Source organism: Castor canadensis, chromosome 4, assembly GCF_047511655.1.
Source record: "Castor canadensis chromosome 4, mCasCan1.hap1v2, whole genome shotgun sequence".
In the NCBI taxonomy this organism is placed as follows: Eukaryota; Metazoa; Chordata; class Mammalia; order Rodentia; family Castoridae; genus Castor; species Castor canadensis.
In genome coordinates this window covers 163,390,425-163,415,559 of record NC_133389.1, presented here as the reverse complement: position 1 = coordinate 163,415,559, position 25,135 = coordinate 163,390,425, and the positions used below count along the sequence as shown (strand labels likewise).

General features: G+C 34.5%; 1 protein-coding gene across 1 annotated transcript in view; it reads left to right on the top strand.

Annotated features, from left to right (window-relative positions):
* The window catches only part of Abca12 (ATP binding cassette subfamily A member 12), a 172,886-nt gene that overhangs the window by 136,276 nt on the left and 11,475 nt on the right, over positions 1 to 25,135 (top strand). The window contains exons 37-51 of the mRNA XM_074071660.1: positions 2,160 to 2,287; positions 3,787 to 3,874; positions 5,496 to 5,601; positions 9,380 to 9,434; positions 10,006 to 10,183; positions 11,654 to 11,769; positions 13,273 to 13,432; positions 14,504 to 14,757; positions 16,873 to 17,077; positions 18,264 to 18,373; positions 18,653 to 18,794; positions 19,922 to 20,056; positions 21,974 to 22,077; positions 23,273 to 23,365; positions 24,457 to 24,562. Of these exons, the coding sequence (XP_073927761.1) occupies positions 2,160 to 2,287; positions 3,787 to 3,874; positions 5,496 to 5,601; positions 9,380 to 9,434; positions 10,006 to 10,183; positions 11,654 to 11,769; positions 13,273 to 13,432; positions 14,504 to 14,757; positions 16,873 to 17,077; positions 18,264 to 18,373; positions 18,653 to 18,794; positions 19,922 to 20,056; positions 21,974 to 22,077; positions 23,273 to 23,365; positions 24,457 to 24,562 (1,980 nt within the window). The remainder of the gene's footprint in view (positions 1 to 2,159; positions 2,288 to 3,786; positions 3,875 to 5,495; positions 5,602 to 9,379; positions 9,435 to 10,005; positions 10,184 to 11,653; positions 11,770 to 13,272; positions 13,433 to 14,503; positions 14,758 to 16,872; positions 17,078 to 18,263; positions 18,374 to 18,652; positions 18,795 to 19,921; positions 20,057 to 21,973; positions 22,078 to 23,272; positions 23,366 to 24,456; positions 24,563 to 25,135) is intronic.

Below are 25,135 nucleotides of genomic sequence, written 5' to 3'. Positions count from 1 at the left end.
ACATTATATATCATAAGCTTGCATAATTACTGTGGTCAATTAATTAAAATTTTTAAAAAGATTGTTGAAGAAAAAGTACTAATAATTTCCAAAGTTTATTAAAGGTTATTATACTGTCAACTTATTTTTGCGTAGAGGAGGAATCAGCAAATATTTTCTTGAAAGTGATATCTGATTGTACTCTGAAAGGTCTTAGTACAATAGCTTAGAATCAAAATATTTTCAGTAAATGCAACTTATCTTGGGGTTCTTGTGTAAGATAGTTACTAACAGTAGGAGCTGGTATCCAACAATGATCCTTTGGAATTCTTGAGTATTTAAAAATGAGTCTTACCTAGCATTCTGAGTTTTTTAGTCCCTCATCTAATCTCACTAATTCCTGAAGTTTTTCACATTTTTTTAGCTTACAGTGAACTAACTTAATATCTAAGATTGAATGCTGGACAATTTTTATTAACTATAAAACTGATAGATTTTTATTTTTTTCAGTCTATCATGTCAGTTTATTTCCAACCATGTAATAAAAATGAGTAACTGCAAAACCAATACAGGGTACATAAGATATTTGCTATGGATAAAGTAAATTCCTAAGATTTTTGAGCAAAACAATTATATAACTTGTGCAAATCGAAAGACACAATTGACAGAGTTAAAAGAAAATTCACAAAGACTGATATCTAGAATATATATAAAGCACTCCCTGGCCTGGTGCTGTGGGACGAGCAATTCCATTCCCGTGAGTGTGAGCAGCTTCACCGAGACATATACGAGGCTATTCATAGCAACAGTAATAGTCACCCAAAGAGCTACCAACTATAGAACAGATAAGTCAAATGTATTATCTTTCCACAGTGGAATACAGCAAAGTGAAAATGATGACCTACCACCATGTACATCATATGGAAAAAAGCCAAGCACAAAATAGAACTAATATATTCTGTTTATATAAGACATGGAAATGGGAAAACTAGTGTGTCTGTTCCTTTGGGAGTGGTAGTGATTTGAAGGGAGTGGAAGTGATTTGAAGGGAGGAGGCTTCTGAAGATTTGGCATTGTTCTGTCTTCTGACTTGGTTGCTGATTACATGAGTGTGTTCAGTGTGTCAAAATTCATCAAGCAGTACACTTATAATGCATGTGCCTTTCTCTCTGTATAATAGAATACAAATCCTTAAAATTTGTACTGTACACTGAGAGTACGTTCCTTAATTAATTGTGGAAGCTGTGCCATTCTGGAATGTGATGCTTAGTACAACTCGATGTGAGATGAAATCCAGCATTGGCTCTTTAAGAGCAGTCTTCACCTTCATGTTCCTGGGACACATGTGGTGCTAGACTTGGTCTCTGTGACATTGTGCGAGGTGATAAAAGAGGAAACCAGATAATGCTAGACTTTTCCTAAACTAAATAGGATGGCAATGACGCTTGAGAAGCCACAATGAAAAGGAAGTTGTCATGAAGAGCAGAAAGTTAGGAGTATAAAAATAAGGCCTTAAGAATAAACTCTTAGTAAATGCACGTGCTAATGTAAAATGTTCACACTGAAGGAAAGTGGCCAATTGTGACTTTTCTATAGATGTAAAAATCATTACAACCTAAGGGTTTATGTAGATGCATATAGTTTAAATGTGCATATATACATATGTAACTAGTATGAAAAATAGATATATAAGTTAATATTTAAGTTCTTATTCCTGAGTTAGAGCCATATAAGTATATATATAAAACCACTGCTGTCAATCTCTAAGATGTTATATATGATAACATTGTTTTTTTAATTGAGGTCAAACATTTTTCCTTCCATGTGAGTTACTGAAAGAATTTTGAGTTATTTTAATGTTAATGTTATTCTCCAAAAATATTACTTTGTCAGCACACTGGAAGAAACATCACGCATTTGTTAACTTGTATTCTTCTGGACTTTAAATGAGTCCCAAACATATGTATATGCGCTACATAAATAATAACTATTTATTCTAATCTTTTGCCAGTAGGCAAGATGATTTCTTTTTCAAAGTTCTTTAGAGTCAGAGGACATTTTTATCACATTCCAGCAGTTGGATTAATAGATGAATCATGAGACTAAAGCTCCTTGACATTGTTTACTTAATCTGCACAGCATCGGTCAGGAACAACTTAATTTTTAATTTTCTTTTCTAGGAATGTCCTAAGTTTAACTACTCTCCACCTCATAGAAGAACTTATTCCTCCCAAGTAATTTACAACCTCACTGGGCACCACATGGAAAACTATCTTATATCAACTGCGAATAATTTTGTCCAAAAAAGGTAAAATGCTCTAGTTATTTAATTGTTCTCTAATTTTCATGGTAACTGACTCCTAAACTAGAGAAAACAATTGCAAACCTTGAGTGATTATTTATATGGTTAAATTCTTAGTTTTGTTTAAACAGTCATATGTATTGAAATTTAAGTAATGAGACTAAAGTAAGATTTATTTGAGCTAAGTAAAAAACATTGGATTTTGTAGACCTCAAAAATGTACTGTTAAACTTGTACATTTTTGGAAGCAAAAGAGGAGTTGTTGACTGAATTATACTTATTTGGAGGGTTTTAAAGCATGATTTTTGGTGACAATTGACTCTAGATCCAATATAATAATAATAATAATAATAATAAAATATCTCAAAATTTAGAGTATATCTGTGAGTGAACATGTACCCAAGGACATTAACCAAAGTCACCTAAACATTTACTGTGGATGTGAAGTTCGCCAACTCACAGTCATTACCACTTTCTGCTTTCCTCCATCTCATCCTTCATTCACTTTTCAACATACAGAAATGATTAACATTCACTGTAAAATAACTTTAAATTACAAATAAGCAAAAGAAGAAAAAAATAATTTCTCTACCCAGATATAACCACTATTAACATTTTTGTATATATCTTTCCAGAAATTTTCTAGTCATAGATATACATGTAAGTATTTTCAAGAAATATAGACTTTGTTATAAGCAAATAATATTTTTAACTTAGATACTTGAATATTTTATAGTAAGAAAGTTTATCTGTTACAAATAAAATGGGCTTATTATAAACAAACTGTTCTAAAAATGTATCTTTTTAAAGCAATGAACAATATACTATGGTGTCACTTACATATCAAAATATATAGCTCTATTGCATCACATTTAGGACAGTCACAGATTTGTGAATCACACTGCAACCTTATTTATTTAAGCTGACCCTAATCTGGTGGACATCTAAGTTAATCTATTTTTAAAATTATTGCTTGGATTTTTAAAATGAACTTTTTATTTTTCAGAGACCATAAATATGTACTTAGATAAATCCCACTCATCTTCATACATCAGAGAAAAGAAAAAAAAAATACAGCACCATGGAATGGACTAGGTAGAGAGAAAATTGAAAAATTTTCCAAAAGATAAGAACTGACATTATATCAGTCTAGTATTAATTACCACAAAAGAATATTTAATATTTAAGCAATAAAATATTAAGATTTTTGAGCTGGTTAAGATGGAAGAATTGATTAGAATATATGTCACTAATTTTCATAATGATTACTGCACATAATCAATTGTTTAGAGGGACTTTTTGCCTTTGGTTATAATGTACACTGAGACTAAAATATGATAAAATGTATCAATAAAATGTAAAATATTTCTCAAGTGATATTTATTTTGTACTGTAGATGTGTTCCCAATGGAAAAAAATTGAGCCCCTACTCTACTCGAGTGTTTTAGATCAACTCCTAAAGATTTTATCCAGTAAAACAATAAAAATTTTATTACTCTTTACAGATACGGAGGTTGGAGTTTTGGACTGCCTTTGACGAATGACCTCCGTTTCGATATAACAGGAGTTCCTGATGATAGAACACTTGCCAAGGTAAATTATGGTCTTTCTTTGGGGAAGGTGGGGGGGTCACACAAATAAAAAGGGGAAATTGATACATTTAAGCAGTTTCATTTGTTAAAAACAAAACATGTATACAATTAACTTGGTGTCATGCATACCCCATAGCATGGTAGTTCCAAACCCTATATATCTATCCTGAGGAAACATGCGCACATAAGCACCAGGAGACATGTACAAAACTATAGTTTTTGTATTTCTCGTAATAGCCAAGAAAAACAAACAAACCCACAACTCTAGATGTCCATATGCAATATAATAAAGAAAAATAATTACTCCATATTCATTCAATAGAACTTATAGTAATGGAAATGAATCTGTTCAGCTCTCTACATAGTAAACAGGCTAAACCTCTTAAATTACTAATCACAAAAAAAGAAAAAACAAAAATAGTACATAGACTAGTATTGCCTTTACTACACATGCGTATAGTGCACCACTTTGGTCTTACTCCCCCACTACCACTCTCTCTTGTCTCCCTCCATAGCTCTCGCTCAACTTGTTTCTTGATGAACCTGAAAACGTAACTAAATTTGATAGAGATATACAATACTGTTTTTTTCACCATTCTAGATTACTCTCATGTTTTGAAAGAAGCTAGAGTCACTGAATTAGACACATATGATTAAGCATAAGATCAATAACAGTCAGGGATTTTAAATTGGCCTTCACGTATTTCTCATTTGGTAGTAAGACACATACATACATAGTCTTGGAGGAAGTGAGGGAAACTAAAATTAATTTAGTGACTGTTATATACCAAACACCAGTATCACCTCTTAGTCATACTACTTAGATTCATCCTCACAACATCACTAAAAGATAGGTATTAGTGGACCTATTAAAACAGATATTTTTAAGGTCATGTGCAAAATAATAATGCTTGGGATTTCAGGGCCCTCTCCCCTGTTCCTTCTCTCTCACCTCTCTCTACACAGAGTAAATATTCTTGTGTAAACAAGGGAGTTTCTAACATGACATAATTTCTCTCTAAATTAAATTTGTAACTTTAAATTATGACCTGAATTTGAGTCGAAGTGCATCAGCATTTTAAACCCCTTTGGTTTTGATGTCAAGGGTAAAGTAACTCACATCTTGTGGGTTTTAAGTAGGAATTGAGAGAGGGGGAATTTCAAGGCTATCAGTCTTATTGCTAAGGATCCAATTTTGCATGTGTATTTTCTTTCTTTCTTTCCCCTGGTCTGTGTGCCTTTTGCATTATTACTATTAATGACAGTCAGAATACCTTTAATTCTAGTGTCAGAGTCACCTTGAGTCTGCCACAGAGATGGAGACAACAATGACTTATCCAGTTTATTTCAAGTTTTGCCTATAAAAATAATCTTGAATAACTATAACTTAGTTCTACCACTCAGAGCAACTGTCTTCCTAACCTCTGTCCACTTTTAAATTGGAAACATATGGGACTCTGATTAACAGTCTGGAGTTCAGTTCATTACCTTCCGAGATGAAATAAGTTACTGAGAAATGGGTGCTCCCACTTTAAATAAAAATAGGGTCGCCTATCAGATATTGAGACAGCTTAATTTATTTGAATACAATCTTGATCTTATCTCCTTTTGAAATTTAACAGGTGTGGTATGATCCAGAAGGCTATCACTCCCTTCCAGCTTACCTCAACAGCCTGAACAATTTCCTCCTGCGGGTTAACATGTCAAAACACGATGCTGCCCAACATGGTAAAGTCATTCACACAGAGACACCTGTATTGCAGCTTTGATATCATTGCCATATAGACATGATGTTGAATCTCTTTCCGCCCAGTGGCAGGTATTTTATGGAATCTAAATCACAGGTCTTTAAATGGAGTTTGGAAGCAGTAATTCCTGCCAGATGGAACATTCTGGATAATCCCCTTAACTTCAGACTTATTTAGTTTCCTCATTTATCAAGTCAGGATAATAATGCAGACTTCTTGTTCATTCTGCTCCCACATGTAGTAGCTGTGTCTCATAGAAAAATATTTTAAAGCCATTTCTTGTCTATAGGCAAATGTTTTAAAACAATTTTATAATTTTCATGAATATAAACATGAAAGCAAAAGTTTTAAACTAAAACATTCTATACCTGACCAAAAGTACTGCTATTTATTGAACATTCACCATGTGACATAGGGGTTGTATAAAATATTGCTGGTCCCTATAGCACCCCTCAGGTTGAGTATTACTTTTCTCTACTATTATTTCTCTGGGGCTCAGGAATGAGATTTGAACCTAGGACTGTCTGACTCCTGCCTATTCATTTTTCTGTTACTCCAAACTTTTTCTTCAGATTTAGTCAGAACTACTTTCACTGGGTTTTCTAAGACACTTCCATATATCTTTTCAAATAAAGTTGGAATTTAAAAGAAATTGATGTATTTTTTTCTAATTCAATTACTGTTCATCAGACCATTTCATCTTCTTGAGCCTTGCTCAAATTATTTTTCCATACCAATTCTGAAAATAATAATAATGATGGAGAAAAAACTGAGTAACACATTTTTTAGCCAAGACTGAACTTAATAAATAGCCTATTACTTAGGAAAAAAGACACAAACAATCTTTCACAAATGCAGTGCCTCCTTTCCTTTCATCTCCCTACTGTTGGGCAAAATAGTGCCTGCCAAAGGTACTGGGGATTATAGAAGTAAATGGTACAGTTAAGGACTCATTCTAGCAACAGAATCTTTGAGTCATCATTTCAGAGAAAACAGTATTTTTTTCCCCAATTGCTTTGGCATTTTCCTAGCAGGAAGAACCATAAAGAAAATAACAAGATTGATAGTCTTAAGGTCCTAAGATTAGATAGTCCTAAAATCTAGAGCATCAATAAAGGGCATAATCAAAAGTGGTAAATTAAATGAAATGGTGACTAAAGCCAGGTGAGGCTAGTGTAACCTGGTTTGAAATACTGTTGAAAACTTGACTTTCAGTAAGATGTTTTATTCAGAGCAAAAGCTATGTATTGTTGTGACAGATAATGAAAATATAACAGCTATAGAAATGACTAAGGGAAAATGTAGCAAAGATGTAGAGAACAAGAGAACACCACCACATTGTAGGGTTAGCTTTTTGAAGCCTGTGTTCTGGTGTTCTTTATAATTAGTGTCTTACTTGGATAAAGGCAATCTGAGCCACTCTAGACACTAATAGGCTTGTTGTAACTTGCTACCATTGTATTTTAGGTTACAGAGTACAAAAAGTAAGAATTCTAAAATACAAACATTCTATTAATCCTAAACTGAAATTTATTTTTATAATTTAAAAATAAGGGTTAGCTGGAGTTGCATAGAGATTTGGAGTAATGTGTCCTCAATTCCCTATTAATTTTTTGCCAGACTTATGAAAGTGGTAGCTTTCCACCCTTTCTGGAAGGATTTTATTTCTTTCAAAGATGAAATCTGTATTACCATAAAAGACATTTATTGTTTCAAAATGCACAAGTGGGATATACCATGCTAATAATATTTGTCTTTAAAAATCAACCCAATTCTCCCACCACCTCCCCCTCATCCACCACTTGTTTGATGGCATCTTTGATAGATTCTGCAGGAATTGGGATTTGACTTTAGCTGTAAAATTGATTTTCTTTGGGTTCCAACAAGCTACTAAAAATCTTTTAATTAGCTTTTCTTTACAGTGTCAATATCTATTATATTCATGTGGTTCCCTCTAGTGGTTAATTTCACATGAAAATACTGTTTTTTCTTCCCAAAGAATACTGGTTTGCTTATTTTCCCTAACAAATGGTTTATAGGTAAACTCTTTTTTTTTTCAAAAATATGAACACATGTCCCCTTCTACTCCAGTGTTTAGTCTTACTCTTTGTTGTGCCAGCAGCAAGGTCAGTGGGAGGCATCTCATTTTAGCTTTGCATCCGTACCTACAACAGAAGATGTCTTCTTTTTAATATATGTTGTTCGTGGGGAAAATAGTTGGTGAAGTTTTGATTTGCTTTAATAAGCATTCATTGATCAATAACTACACTTAAGACATTTTGCTGGGTGCTGTGTAACCTACAGGGTGACTATGATATAGGTCCTAATACATTACTTGATCTTTCAGCTAAAAATATGTGGAAACAACTGATTCTCTAGGATTTGCCGTATTGGACAAAAATGTGTTTGCAAAGACTCCTCTGATGAAGTAGAGTATTTCTTGCTTTGAAAATACAAAGCAAAAAAAAAAAAAACCCCACAATTTTTCCCCTGCTTATATTATAATTTAGCAGACTTTAAGTAGGGCCCCAATGAAAAAAAATATGACCTCAGTTAAAAAAAAAAAGAGGGGGAAGGGGCATTAATTTACACAAAAGGTATGGAAAGTACATTACCAAGTGATGTGATTAAAATTGAGGTCAAATTGGTTTTGTTGTTTCTTTCTTTTTGTTTTAATTATCTGTTTTTCTGTAATGTGCAACTACTGCAAAACTCAACCTCAAAATATGCCACATCTTTTTAAATAAAAATTATAAATTTAAGTTAATGGACATAATATGCTTTTGGAATCTTGCATGATACTCAAGTACTATGCCAGAGTATCCTAATATTATGAGCATATATTATATGAGCAGTAAATGAGACAGTTCTTACTAAGTTTATGACTACTGGAACAAGTATTTAGGACATCTCCTCACTCCCAACTCCCTATCATTCTTTTCCACATCTACTCAGACAAAATAGATTTTACCTTCACACTATGCTCTTTGGGAAACTATTGCCAGTCCATTTTTGACTCTGGCTAATCAAGATCCTCTAAGGAATGGGAGAAAAGAGCTTTGCTTCTAATTTAAAAAGTATCACCAACCTTGAGCTATCTTAATAATTTGGTACTGTACTGGAATTAAATAACTACTATTCTGGAGCCAGCTATTGTCTCTGAATCCTCCTGGACCTTTGTATTTCCAAGGAGATATGTGGACGAAGCTCTCAAACTGTGCTCTGGTAGAGCTGTAGAAAAAAAGCACCTTAGAAATAGTGAAGAAGAAGAAAAGGTCCTGTCAGGCTACAGTATTTCCCAATCACAGACATAGTATCTTAAGGGGGTCAGTGTGGTGTCTGTCTGTTTTTTAGGAGATCCTCCCATAATTGGTCCCCATTTGAATTACTTATTTAAATGTATATTTCTGAGGTGCTGCTGAAACACAAACACATATGACCAAATAGAAAGAAGAAAGGGGGAAATAATTGTTCAAATGTAACAGAGGGACACATGTTGTATAATAAAAGTTAAGTCTTGTATCGTAAAAGGTTCTATACATGATGTGAAAAACATCTCTTTTTTATGAGAGTTTCACCAATTGTATGGCATTGATGTGGAGTGAAAGGAAAAAAATCATTTTCTTTTAGAAGAGGATCCCCAAAATAAAATTCTTTAGGTTCTAGTGTAAGAAGGAAAGTATTGCATATTATTCATCTAAAACTTGCTATTTCTGATTAACCAAATACCTACTCACAGAAGCATTCTCTTCTTCCAGGCATCATTATGTACAGCCATCCTTACCCAGGTGTGCAAGATCAGGAACAAGCCACGTAAGCAGATCTCTATAGCATGACTACTTTCTCCTTGGCATAGCTGAGCTTCTGTATAAATTGCTATAATTGGAAATCACAGTTCTATCTGAGTGAATGTCAATCTAGAAGGGCTGGTAATATAAGTCACTGACTAGGATAAAAGGAAATTTCTGAAAGGTGTATAGTGGAGCTGCCAAGTAGAACTTGTTGACTACAGATTCACCCAGTTTGCTGTTTTTATGAGTGAAGTGCATAAGTGCTTCATCATTTCAACTTTCCTGCGTAGCATCTAAGTACTATTTCTGTGTACAAGATCTATGTGTCCCTTGCATACACTCTGTAACCCTTGGAGACTGAGGCTTTTCTATCAAATATCCCCAGCCAATTCAAATGCACTAGAGCTACATTTATTCCAGGGTCACAACAGAGTCAGGTTGAAGATATTATCTGACTGCCTTGCAGGCAGCCTTATTTGTGTGACAGCCAATTCTTGTACTGTTTGGTTGATGGTTTTAGTCATGAATCTTCCAGAAAGGGAAAGAGTTCAAAAATCTTATGTGTGCTTTCCTCTCTATATTGTTCACTTTAGAATCAGCAGTTTAATTGATGTTTTAGTGGCACTGTCCATCCTGATGGGCTATTCTGTCACCACTGCCAGCTTTGTCATCTATGTCGTAAGAGAACATCAGACCAAAGCTAAGCAGTTGCAGCACATTTCAGGCATTGGTGTGACATGCTACTGGACAACAAACTTCATTTATGACATGGTGAGTACCTTATGTCATTATAAGAAAGACAAGATCATTTTGAATAGTAGACATCATTTTATATTGAAGCATTATTTACTCTAGTTGTTCATATTATTGTCGCAAAGACAGTAAATTCAGAAAAAAACAATTTGAGTCAGGTTTATATTGATCAGATGATAGGAGGAAAGAGAAAACTGCCTGCCTTCATCTCTAGCATGTATCAAATTCCTAGGGTTCTTATTAATATGCAGATTCCTGGGCCCCACTCCAGATCTATTAAATCCCTATCTTGGGAGTGGAGGGTGGAGAATATGCATTTTAAACAAGAACCCCCAGGTGATTTTCACCACATTGAAGTCTGAGAACCACTACTGTGGTGAAATAGAAGCTTAGCAGTATTACCCAATTGTGCCAAATAACCAGGCTTATAAAAATTAAATCAATTAATAGTGAAAAATTCAAAGTAGCAGCTTCTGCTGAATGACACATTAGAGAACATTAGCAGTGGAAAAAGGAATGTATTTCATTGATAGCTCTCTCATTTGCATAAAATGTTCCTAAGTTCAGAAGGTTCTCCTTGACTCCGAATGTGCCAGTATTAGCCACAAGCCCAGGGTGAGTATACGTTTGCCTGTGATTATGGTGAAATTGAGTTGTTGTCAAGATCATTGGCTTGAAGTGTTGGAGAGTAATTAACTGCATATCCATTTTGTTAATGTATCCAGTGAGGTCTGAAATGTGTTTGTTGTAAAAGCCAAATCTAAAAGAATGATAGTGACTGCTCTGAACTTGATAGGAGTTTTAATGTTAAGAAAGCTTCAAATACATATTTCTGTGAAGGCCTACTTACTACTGAGATTCTACTGTCTTATATCTGGTGTTCATTCCAATTCAGGAGGTTCCTCCCCTCCTCCAGCAACAAAATTAAATCACCATCACCTTCATTGTGTGCATCTTGCTGCATATGCTTCAGCCCTTAATATTCTACTTGCCAACAGAACACTGAGGTTTCCTTTTTACAACCTGTGATTTCAAGAATGTGTGGGACTGCTATCCTGCTGTTTTGCACAGAGTGGCTCACACTGATAACCAAACTTTAGAAATCAACCATCTGAGAGAGTTACAACATTCAAAATGAAATCAATAGTTTGAGGACTGACTCTAATACCAAGATACCTGGCTGTCTTATCTTTCTCACTGAACCTCTGTTACTGAATGAACCTAAGTCTTAAAGCCTAGAGGCACAAACACCAGGTACTTCTTGTGTATCTATACAGATGGAAACTGGCTTGACCTCATATTGGAGGAGACAGGTTCTAAATTAAATCAGTGTAAAATAACATGAAGATTACAAGCAGCAGGACCATGAATAAAGATTCATTCCTTCAAAGTTTTTCTAGGTCAATGTGTTGCAGCTTTAAAGTAGATGGTTTATTGATTAAAAAAATGCTTGCTGTATATTAAACATCATTTCATATATTCTCATAGGTCTTCTATTTGATTCCTGTAGCATTTTCAATTGGTGTCATTGCAATTTTCAAGTTACCTGCCTTCTACAATGAAAGCAACTTAGGTGCTGTATCTCTTCTACTTCTGCTATTTGGGTAAGCTGCTGATTAAGCAATAAAAGAAGAATGAACAGAATTAAATGCACCTAGATAAAAATAGGACCTACTTTACAATTGTCTGGGGGTCTCATTTGACATGAGTGATGACTAACAACATACTATATTTGCTAGTGCACAGTCTGGAAAGTATCATGCCATACTTCTGAAAGTTAATGCTGTTATCATTAATGAACACTTACTGAGTGCCAAGTGTCATGCTTACCAAGGTGCATATATAATCTAATTTACACAAAATGAAGGCTAAGAATTACTAGAAAAAATGTGCATACAAATGTGAATTTATGTATTGACAAATTATATTACTATGTAAAATATCAAAAGGTAGATATAAGTTTATATATTCTTACTTTATTTATCTTTTATAGGTGTCCAGGGTACCCACATGATCCATTGTTTCTGTGGTAGACTAATACAGACAGTACAGTTTGACATAATTAATCTGTAGACTAACAATTCTTTCTATTCAGAATGCATGGATAGAATCCCTTAGTTACAACTGTAGCTGATGTAGGACCTCTCTGTCTCTAGTTCTATTTAATTTTTCCTGAAATTGTTCAAATCTTTTCTCAAAACAGGCCACCCTCTTCTAACCATGCTCTATCTGCTTAGCTAACCTAGAACTTCATTAATTTTCCTCAAATTTAAATGATAAGATTTATATAGATTGAACTTCTATTTCTGAGCAACAGAATTCTTTTTTTTTTTTCATTTTTCTTTTATTATTCATATATGCATACAAGGCTTGGTTCATTTCTCCCCCCTGCCCCCACCCCCTCCCTTACCACCCACTCCGCCCCCTCCCTCTCCCCCCCCAATACCCAGCAGAAACTATTTTACCCTTATTTCTAATTTTGTTGTAGAGAGAGTATAAGCAATAATAGGAAGGAACAAGGGTTTTTGCTGGTTGAGATAAGGATAGCTATACAGGGCATTGACTCACATTGATTTCCTGTGCGTGCGTGTTACCTTCTAGGTTAATTCTTTTTGATCTAACCTTTTCTCTAGTTCCTGGTCCCCTTTTCCTATTGGCCTCAGTTGCTTTTAAGGTATCTGCTTTAGTTTCTCTGCTTTAAGGGCAACAAATGCTAGCTAGTTTTTTAGGTGTCTTACCTATCCTCACCCCTCCCTTGTGTGCTCTCGATTTTATCATGTGCTCATAGTCCAATCCCCTTGTTGTGTTTGAGCAACAGAATTCTTGCCTGGACAGTGTAACATCACCCCAGGAGGATTCATTTGTAACTGTAATGATGTGCAACTACTCAAGGTTCCTTATAAGTGAGGCTTCTTACTGTCATTTTAAAAACATCCTTTGGGGGCTTTTTTGTCAAAAAAAGAGAAATGAAAGCAAGATCTAGCTACAAGGCATGGCCACTCATCCCTAATGTTTACTTTAACTTAACAAACCCATCTAAGTTTTAATTTTTTTTTGTAAAGCAGAATAATTAAGGCATAATTTTGATCTTTATTTTTAATGTACAGGTATGCAACATTCTCTTGGATGTACTTGCTGGCTGGTCTCTTCCATGAAACAGGAATGGCCTTCATCACTTATGTCTGTGTCAACCTATTTTTTGGCATCAATTCCATTGTTTCCCTGTCGGTGGTGTACTTTCTTTCCAAGGAAAAGCCTAATGATCCGGTAAGGTCCTTTATTACTCTGTTAAACTTCAGTGAATGTATCAGAAACTTTTTCACATGTTCAAGGTGGAAAGATTTCCTTTATTCTTTAAGTAGAGAAAACCATCATTTGGTTTTATTAAATTTAGGAGAGGAGAAACTACAGCTTTAAAAAATTCTTTTTAAGCTCCATCTAGGTTAATGCCTATTATTGTATTTACTGAGTGCCAAAACTATTGACATTTGACAGGTCTTGAGTGGAATGGTGGAAGTTAAATCAGATATATTGTACGGCACTGTGCAAATCATACCTCCATTGGTCAGCTAAACACTGTACTTATTAACAAATTCTTATGTATGGTAGTGACAAGGAGGATGGCTTAGTTGCATGACTGTGGTTTAGAATTCATCTGAACATTCATAGAGAAGAAGCCTAATTCATTCCCTTTCAATCACGTGTTGAAATCTACTTCATTGTAAGCATCACTTTTCATTCAGAGCTGACAATTATGACTAGTGAGGAAAGAAGCACTACCAGTGCCAGGCAATTGAACAGAAAAGAATAGAGAGGAAATGAAGTGAACTGAGGAACAGACAAGCACACTCAAGAGGAGGGAGGAAATTCATGAGGTGGAAGTAGTTGGCCTCAAGTGTGAACGTGAAAATGAGCCATTTGCTCCTCTTGGAGATGTGTTGTCTCTCCTTCCATTTCATTTCACCATTTTAGTCCCACTCCAAGTAGAAATTATCTTAGGTTCTGAAACTGTTGTACTGATTCCTTCCTCACTCAGGCACCTACTGATACTCTATATCAGATCTCCACACCCTAGCTTAGACTCTCATTAATTTTGCCTCCAGGATTGGGCCAGATATCTTAAGTCACCTCAAGAAAAATGTAGGGTTTTTTTTCTGTTTATATTTCAGTAATTAATTTCACTATCCAGTTATATTAAATATTCATATGCAAATTCAACATAATGTGAAATAATTGCCAATTTAGGTAAGTTTTCAGTATTTATCCACATCTAATTTTAATTTTTTGTCAAATATTTGGAAGCCTAACACTAAGTTTCATTGTTGTTTCTCGTTTCAGACTTTAGAACTTATTTCTGAAACCCTCAAGCGAATTTTCCTGGTATTCCCACAATTCTGTTTTGGGTATGGTTTGATAGAACTTTCTCAACAACAGGCGGTTCTGGATTTCTTAAAAGCATACGGAGTGAATTACCCAAATGAAACCTTCGAAATGGATAAACTGGGTGCAATGTTTGTGGCACTGGTTGCTCAGGGCACCATGTTTTTTTTGTTGCGACTCTTAATCAACGAGTCACTGATAAAGAAACTCAGGTAAATATACTGAAAGCACAGCACTTGCCATCCAGGACGGAGCTTAGTGACTCACGGAGGGACCAATATTCCTAGCTTTTCCATTAGTAATATGGAAACATTTTGCCCAAATTTAAAAAAAATTATAGCATAATTTTTTATTCATTTCATTCCAGTGAATAGTTATCGAATCTTATTTTGTATGTGCCAGTATTCCTTTGAAGTAAGGAACAAAATTAAATAAGCATTAGCCTTAAAGAGATTAAGATTCAGTGGTGGAGAGAAAATATGTATATAACCAAAAAAACTGCATAGGCAGAAATGAGAAAGAGAGTTGAGTGTATGCATGTTGATAATGAATTTGGGAAAATAAGACTAAGGTAAAGTGAGTACAGCATCAAAAATGAAACACACGGACCACTGACCCAGAAATACTATTTCTAGGATTCTTTCCTGCAGATACCCCCACACATATGCAGAACTTATTCATCATAGTGATCATTCCTAATAGCAAAAGAAATAGAAGCAAATATCCTTTATTTAGGGATTACTGAAACTGTTTATATACATTCATAAACATAACATTACGCAGCCATTAGGAAGAATGATAATCTATGTGATATTTTGGATCATTTCTAATATTTATTAAATACAATTATTAAATAATTACCATGTTAAGATCTATGAGTAAAGAATATGAGTTAAAAAGAAATATGCATTGTTTATGCATGTGTATCCATAGACTATCCTAATTGCCAGTACCTATGCTGAAAAGAACTACATATTGTTGAAGATGACTTACTTTTTATATATATATATATATATATATATACATACATATTCTCCAATACTATTTGAACTTTAATACCATGCACTTGTATCACCTACAGAAGAATAAAATTTTAACCAAACAATAATAAAAGATAAGAGCAGAGATAGAGAAAAATAATACAGCCTATTTAAGAAAGAAATAATATAACTTGGTTGGAAGATAGAATAATTGTAATGAAATAGAAGGTGATAAAAGCTTAAAATGTAGTTGAAAGACTGTGAAGTCACCTAAATGCTTGGTAAAAAGATGATTGGATTTTATTCAACAAATAGTACATTAAATGTTTCTGAACTGAGAGTACCATGATCAAACAGAACTTTAAGGGGTGTAATTTTGCAGAGACAGTGGAGATTGGAATGGAAGAGTCAGAGACATAGACCAATCTGAGGTTCCTAGAGAAATCTAGGTGAGGAATGAATGCTTTTAATGAGGATAGAAATAGTCATAAAATGCCCCATGGTATTTTCAGTGTTTGGAGACTGATTGTATAAGTGGACTTTGTAATAGAGAAGATTCAAAGAAAATACCAGAACTGGAGTCTCTGGGGCTATCATTAAATGAAGTGACATTGGGAGGAAAATGTGGACTATTTTTTTGGATTTTTAAAATTTTGATATTTGTTTTATTTTAGTATTTATTAGGCAAGATACTGAAGTGAGTTTAGGACTTTGTGGGTGTTCAAGACTGGTAATCCTAAAATACTAGCTAGATCTTAGGTGAGATAGTAATACTAAAATAGTAAAAACACATTAATGATAATAAAAATAAAGGTAATAACATTCAGATAGATAATTTAAGAACTAGGAAATCTGCTGATAGTAATATACCTTTAGTTAATGATACCATACTGGGTTTGATTCCCAGCACCACCAAAAGAAAAGAAAAAATTATTAAGATGATAGATTTTTACTTTTGATAGATTTTTACTTTTAGTGCTATAATAAAAAAAGAAAAAGAAAAAGAAAGAAAGAAATGAAAGTTTTTTAAGGTGATGATCTTGGACTTGTAGATATTGAGTCCTACTAATGAACTAACTTTTAAACAGATACTGACCTCCTTGTTACTGATATAAGGATTCTGAATGTTAGCAGTGGATTTGTATACATTTCAGGAATTTATAGCAGAAGCTATTTCTCAAATATCCTAGTGAATATGCTAATTTTTAAAGTTATTTGAGTAGCATAATATATAACAAACATAAAAGAAGCCTAATTGCTGTATTCTGTCAGTAAAATATAAACTAATTAAAACATGTCAAAATTGAGTAGTGTCATTGATGTAAAATCACTGGGTTCCATTTTTAGACTCTTCTTCAGAAAATTTATTTCTTCGCCTGCAATGGAGACAATAGATGAAGATGAAGATGTACAGGCTGAGAGATTAAGAGTTGAGAGTGGTGCAGCTGAGTTTGACCTGGTCCAACTCCACCGTCTCACAAAGACCTACCAGCTTATCCACAAAAAGATTATAGCTGTAAACAACATTAGCATTGGGATACCTGCTGGTGAGGTAGGAATTGTATGGTTTTTCTTCTTTTTTATTGGCATAAATGACAAGTAAAAACTTTAATTATTATTCTTCAATTTCTTCTAGAAAAGTAAAAATCAAGCTCTGAATATGTCCATGTTATATATATATATGTATATATGTGTATATATATATATATATGTATAAATGTATGTACACACATATATACTGTATATTCTATAAAAGTGTGTGTGTAATTTACATATGTCAATGTATTTTTTGGCCTATGAATCTTCTTCCCTTTCAGCAGGGAGGATTTGCTAAATCCTACCACAGTCCTGAACCAACCCCCTCCCAAATTTCTGTCCTCTCTGGAGTGACCTTTTAGGCAGGAAGCCTGTTCAGGCTGCTCTCTTCAAATTTTTATTTCCAATTCTCTTCAAAAGACACCACAAAAAAATCAGATGCTGTCCTGGTATAGAGGCTTATACCTATAATCCCAGCTACTTGGGGGAAAGAAACAGAATCGTCATCTAAGGATAGCATGGGCAAGCTTAGCATGAGACCCCTGCTTGAAAAAAAAAAAAACACTAAAAGTAAAGGACCGAGGGCCTGGCTCAAGTGGTAGAGCACTTGCTTAGCAAGCACAAGGGCCTGAATTCAATCCCTACACTGAAAAAAAAATCAGAAGTTTTCATAAATGAGGTCCTAGAACTGCATTCATTTATATTCTTGCTGGTTTCATAGATGCACTATTACGTAGCTTTGAAAGAAGAAAAAGAATATGACTATTTTCCTTTTTTTTTCTGAGCAGAGCTATAAACTAGTATTAAATTTATTCAACAGTGTAAAGAAATTATTGCTTCAGTAGCTTGTTCGGTAAAGTTGTGATTTTGTGTGAATAATGTGCAATCTGTAAGCGTAATTACTCCATCTTACTTGTGGTATTTTATCATGTGATATGAAAGGGTGCTGTAGTGTAACACGTAAAGTAGGTCCTCTGTCTATGCAAAAATGCTCAGATGGTTAAAGAGAATAAGATATGGAAGCATCCATATCTTCTCTCTTTTAAGAGAGAAAGTTTTACCAAATGCCAACAGAGCACTACAATATCCATAAATAATTCCAGTGATTTATTTTTCTTGGAAATTTATTTCACCCAGGAAGAAGGGGAGATTTAATAGTAAATGTCTCTAAGGTTTACATCTCTTTTCTCACCCCTTACTAGTGCTTTGGTCTTCTTGGGGTGAATGGAGCAGGGAAGACCACTATATTTAAGATGCTGACTGGAGACATCAGTCCTTCAAGTGGAAACATTCTCATCAGAAATAAGACCGGGTATGCTTCCACTTACCAAGTGCCACATAGTCAAATAGTTCAAGTGAACATCTTACTTAGTTTTATGGCTATATTATTAAATCTTCATGGAGGAAAAGCTATTGAAGTGAGTGGAGATTTTTTAAATCTTTCAGTGTGACTCCGATAATAAGATTATTTTCTGTCTTTTTGTCAAAATCACCAACTCCCATGACCAAAATAAAGCCACCCTCCCAACATCTGGGGATGAGGAGAGATCTATGTTTTGAAACTCTTGTGTTTTTAATCTTCTCAATTCAGATCTCTGGGTCACGTTGACTCTCACAGTGCATTAGTGGGTTACTGCCCTCAGGAAGATGCCTTAGACGACTTGGTAACTGTGGAAGAACATTTGTATTTCTATGCCAGGGTGCATGGAATTCCAGAAAAAGACATAAAAGAAGTGAGTACACATGGGAAAAACTAGCTAATTTGAAGACCATTGTCTTACCTGCTTCCCTCCCCACCAGACCCCTCACAGGACAAACTTGACATGTGGAAAACCCTAACACTTTCCTCCTATCAATGATGGTGAATTTGACTCGATTGTACACAGTGTATATACATCTCTGAACTCAGCTTTAGAAACCTCTTGACTTGTGTCTGTTCTAGTCAAAGGGCATTAGGCTCTGAGTTGAGCATTCCTTGGTGATGCTTGTAAATTCTCTGGTGCACAAATAAGCATTTTTACATAGAATTAACTGTAAAATGCCTATGTAAAATAGAATAGCTCTCTTTAAAAATTTTATTTGTCTATTTCAGTGGTGGGGATTGACCCAGGGCCTCACAGATGCCAAGTATATGCCCCCATTTGGACTTGCAGTCAGTGACTTTGTACCTCACTGCAACTATTTGCCTTGGTAATGGAATGGCTGACCCTTAGGGTGTGTTCCTCTGTTTTGCAACCCTGGGGACCTATTGTATAAGTCCAACTGGCATTACAGTATTTGCCAGGGCTATTTAACTACAGAAATAACCACAAGAATCCATGGTTCCTAATGCATTGCGATTTTAATAGTGGGTCAGTTTTAAATAGATTTAAAGCCTTTCTGACAACTCATTCCTCAGTAGAAAGAAAGATGAAGCCGTGATGACAATCAATGACAAACCTTCCTTTGAATTCTGTTTCAGTTCTTTTAAGCTTTACAGGAGAATCCTGTGGTAATACAGTATAAAGCCCAACCTGCAACTGTAAATACACACATGCACACACACATACGCACACACACACACACACACACACACGCATACAAACACACACCTGACATACATTTTGGGAAAAATAAAATTCCACTCGAAAATGAGCCTCCAAGGAATTGTTTTTAATTTCTTTAAATGAACTATTAATTTTTAGGTGGCCCTTTGAAAGTGAAAATAAAATTTATGTTGAATTGAAATGTTTTAATTTTTGTCTAGTCCTATATAATCTCCTTGATAAAAGTTTCATTCTTGGGCAGATTTTTTTCCATTTGGTGTTGTAAGGGTTTTAGCAGGGGAAGGTCAACCTAATTCCTCTTTTATTATCCACAGACTGTTCATAAACTCCTTAGGAGACTTCACTTGATGCCCTACAAGGACAAACCTACTTCTATGTGCAGTTATGGCACAAAAAGAAAATTATCTACCGCACTGGCCTTGATAGGGAAGCCTTCCATTCTACTTCTGGTAAGAGAAACACTAGGAACAAGGCTGCTACATAATAAGAACAGTATTCCCAGTTGTGTGTGTTCAGATCTCGTCACTATCACAGCCAACATTCAGCGAGGTCTCACCATGTGCCAGTCATTGTGCAAAGCACTTTTACTATCACACTAAGGGAATTTATATCAGCAAATAATTTGTTACTACAACAGTGTCCTCAAAAAATGCTTTTGTCTGAAGCAATGGCTCAGTAGGTTTGAGGGGACACACTCTGCATGGGAATAGGAAGTAGCTAAAATAAATTCAGGACATTCAAATAACTTTAGTTCTAGAATGGTACAGTTTAATTCCCATTTATTGATGAAACAATGTTTCTTTCTCCATTAGAAACTAATTGGGTGAACTAATGTTTTCCAATTTCTACTAAGGAGAGTAGGCACATTTTAGGAAAATGTATTGTGCTAAAATTTTATTTCTTTGTAATTTAAAAATATGAATTACCTAGCTTGGGATAATATACCATGCTACTTATCTGAATTTTGAAAGGGACAGCAAGAGATTCCAATTTATATTTTGGTTAAGAATGGAAAATGAAATTGATCACCTGGCAATATAAACTGAATGTGGTAATATGGTATTCTGCTTCCCGGGCCCAACATGAAAAAGGGTGTGTATTTCAGAAAGACAAACTTGCCCTTATTTTGCAAGATTGCCTTCACTGAAGGACCTCCAAACTCTGAAGAGCCTTAACTATAAGCAATAAAAATCCTGTTATAAATCGCCATATTATTCCAGGGATTAAGTCATACAGTGGATCCAAACACTTCAACTGCAGGGATACAATGATGTGAACCCATCTTTCTATAATACCAGCGGCTTAGAATGCATTATATCCCTGCCAATCGATGCTTATAATGGAATTCTATTGTGTAAGTGTCCCTTAAATTGAACACAGCAATCCTTAGGCTCCCCTGTGAGATAATAGATGTAAAGCATTTTAAAATGTTAAAAGCACTACATAAACATTATGTAGTAATGAGATGAACTGAAATGTAGGCTATGAGAGAAAGATGCTGTTTTCTTCCATATGTGTTTATCTATGGAATTTTCCTCAAAAATAGGAGTAATAGCAGTATATCCTTTACTGTTTCCCTAAATTAATGCTCATTCTGTTCTTTATAAGTTTAACATATTACCATAAAAACAAGTTTATTATTATTTTATATACATAGTTTCCAGTACGGATACAGTTTTTAAGAATTTTTCTGTAGTCTTGATCACAAATTTGTTTTTTTTTTTATCATCTGTCAGGATCTATGACTGTTTGTATAGATTAGATTTTTTTAAACTTGTGTCTGAATAATTTTTCAAAGCATCATTTACTTTGAAAAATAACACTCGTTTATCTACTTGGCAACTTCTACACTTCTTGTTTTTATTTTTTCAAATAGTCTTAGATTTCAATTAATGGCATGAAATTTAAAATATACCTCAAACATACTAACTAAAATATTAAATTGTGCTTTTTTGTGCTTCCCATAGCATATTATCACTTACAGCCACAATTCTGCTTTCAGTAACAAGATGATAATCTTGTTGATGCAGCTTCAAGTATGTATATGACAGCGTAGAATTAAAAGTGAAAACTCTGCTTTGTCAGTTAACTGAAGCAGATTTTTTTTCCAAAGAAATGTAAAAGACAAATGTAAAGTCATAGCATGTCAACTTCACCAAAACACTTTTAAAAAACAGACTGATAATTTTAAATACTTAATTTCAAGCTTTTTGACAGCAGCAGAGTCTATTAAGTAGAAAACAAGTTAGTGATGGGAACTGGAAAAGAGATTTCTGTTCTAAAGAATTGAGATGTAGTGATTTGTGGAAAGGACCTTACCCAAAAATAATTAATTTGATAAATTTTTCTTGTAACTCTCTATTAAGGATGAGCCGAGCTCTGGGATGGATCCTAAGTCGAAACGGCACCTCTGGAAGATCATTTCAGAAGAGGTACAGAACAAGTGTTCTGTCATCCTCACATCTCACAGGTAAAGGGAGGGCAGGACCTTTCAAGTCAAATGACACAATCTTAGGATAGTGGATGAGAAAGGTAATCTTGTGTGTGCTATGAATAGATAATGAATGCCCACCCTGGTATGGAAGTATTTTAGGGGCAAATCAGGTGGGCTTCATGGTGAGAATACTGTGGTGGTAAGAGGCTGTAAGTTCTAATCAGTCTTTTTGAAATACCAATTTCTCATGATTTGTTTAATTCAATTATGGCTCCATGTCCCTTATTAAATGAAGTTCAGAATGCTTAGGCCTAGTATGCAAGGTCTCTATTATTTAGCCTCATCTAAAGTTCTAGTCTTTTTTTTTTTCCTATGATTCTCTCCCTTGTCAGTGAATCTGAATGACTGACTCATGGTTCCACATTCACAGAATGCCTCTTCCTATCTGCTTGTCATTCTTTGACTATATGTCAAAGAAATTGTCTCTTCACAAAATCTCTCCAAGTTGCAAATCTTACCAGTCCTTCCAGAACCAGTTCATGTGCCTCTCCTCCATGAAGAGTTGTCACTCACAATCAGCTAAGTGTAAGAGATACCGAAGCATTTTACTGGCGCATCTCTTAGGATGTTGCCTTGTGTTCTAATTTGGATTAATTTCATCTCATATTATAATGATCATATAGTAGGAAAAGTATCAGATGAGTTTATCAAGAGACTAGTTTATATTCTAGCTTTGTCCTGGGCACACTGTAGCCAGTCATTTTATTTCATGAATTTTTGTGTGAACTGGACAAGATGGTGCCTGAGATTACCTCCAGTTATCCTGGTCCATAAAGTGAGTGAGCATGTGATTCTGAGGATTGATTAATTAGCTATAAATCCAGAGACATTTGAATCAGCTGGAGTATCCAGCATAATGAAAAAAAGCATGGGGTTATTTTGGAAACACTTCTTAGGAAATGTAGGTCTCAAGCCAAAATTAAAAAGAGCTTAGAAGAAATACTGGGTTTGATAGCAAGGCAACTCCAAGTGAGCGAGATGGCCTCAAGTTTAGAAGAACGGTAATAAACCCTATCTGAAGACGTTTAGTTTATATTTTAATAGCTTTTTTTCATTCTCTTTTAAAAGGGATTTTTAAGATGCCATAATGAAATTATTAAGTTTAGGCTTATGAACTTCAACCCAATTTTTTGTGCTCTGAATGTTTATATGATTCAACTGTATATTTTAGCATGGAAGAGTGTGAAGCCCTCTGTACCAGGTTGGCCATCATGGTGAATGGAAAGTTCCAGTGCATTGGATCTTTGCAGCACATAAAGAGCAGGTAAAGAACAAGTATGCCATTAACACATGGTGTAGGGTAATCCATTTATGCTATAGTCAGTGCCAAGGACTATCTCCTCAGAGAGTAGTAAAGCTGTAGTGGAGAAGCTTATCACTGGCTTATCTTAAATTCAAATGATTTTATTGAGGGTTTACCATATTTTTAGATAAGACTCCCAGATCATAGAAAGTTTAAAGATAATAATACTAACAATAATGATAAAAAATACAAAACCAAAGTACTGTTAGGAAGCGGTTTCCAGCGTTTATGCAATAGCAAATTAGACCGTGACAAATAAATGAAGGCATAGATTTTTATCTAGCATGTTCATTTGCCATTTGCACAGGCTTTCAGTAATCTATTTAACATTTTTACCACATTCAAAACCTTTTAATCAAGTATGCATCGGGGAAATATGCATAAATATCATATTATCATCACATTAAAATTAAATTAATATTTATATTCACCAGAGTGTATGAGCATTTATACAGATCCATGCTAATCTCCAGACTTCAAGATGGTACTTTCTACTTTTCTATACAACAACTTGATTGTCTTATAAAATAATACTAAGATAGTGGAAAAAAATGACAAAGGCCTTATGTTGCTCTTAGGGAATTCATTGTGACCTGTTTACAAACTCTATTCTTGGTGCAGTTAGCTCTGGAATATTGGTTTAATATCTATTTTTAAAACTCTGATGACTTTTACTGTTGACACCAAATCTCCAATGGCCTGCCTCTCAAGACCTTGCTAACTTTAAATTAGAAACTGTTTAATCCCAGGAACTGACATCCATTACTAATAGCCGAATGTCAAACAAAGCCAAGATCTTATTTTCTTTCCAATACTGCTTTTACTCAAAGAATCTGACTTAGTACAGAGGTAGAAATAAATAAAAAAGAATCATGGCATTGAACTATTTCCAGTTTGCAACATGTCCTGAACTTTTATGGCAAAATGACAGTCTTTATATAAGAAACAGAGCCGTAATGGTCAGCTTGGGTCCTGTTTCATTATCTAGAATTCCAGGGGAGCTCTGTTGGCAAAATGTAACTCAAACTGTATTTTGCACTTTTTCTTTCTAGGTTTGGACGTGGATTTACTGTCAAGGTTCACTTGAAAAATAACGAAGTGAGCATGGAGACTCTCACAAGGTTCATGCAGCTGCACTTTCCAAAAACATACTTAAAAGTAAGTGATGGCCCCTTCTTTTGACCTTCACTGGCTTTGATAGTCAATCTAATATCATAGATAGTGAATTTTGGGATTTCAAAATTGATCACAGCTTTGTTATTAGTCTTACTATATTAGTTCAAGTTCAGAAAATACTTCAAAGCACATTTAATATGAACTGGAATTTTCAAATTCTTTACTTTCATAGCTACTTAAAGTTAATGTAGTTCTTTTTTATGTATGCTTATTTCTTTCTCACAAAGACTTTAAGCTCATACTATATTTATTTTCAAGTTGTAGAAATTGCCAAGTTATTACTTGATCAAGGGCATTTCTTCTCAGAAAAAAAAAAAACAAAAAAACCAAAACCAAAAATGGTGAGTTCAGAATTGTACTGCTGGAACTGCTGGAGGAATTTATCTTCTTTGCTCCTCTCATTTGAAAAATAATCCCACAAAGGTCTGAGCAGTCTCAACTTGCAGACTAGTTAAACTATCAAAGTATTGATTTTATCTTCAGTAGATAGTGATAGCCTCAGGATGGACGCCCAGGGAGATATGCATATAAATCTTACAAAGCATATACTTAAAA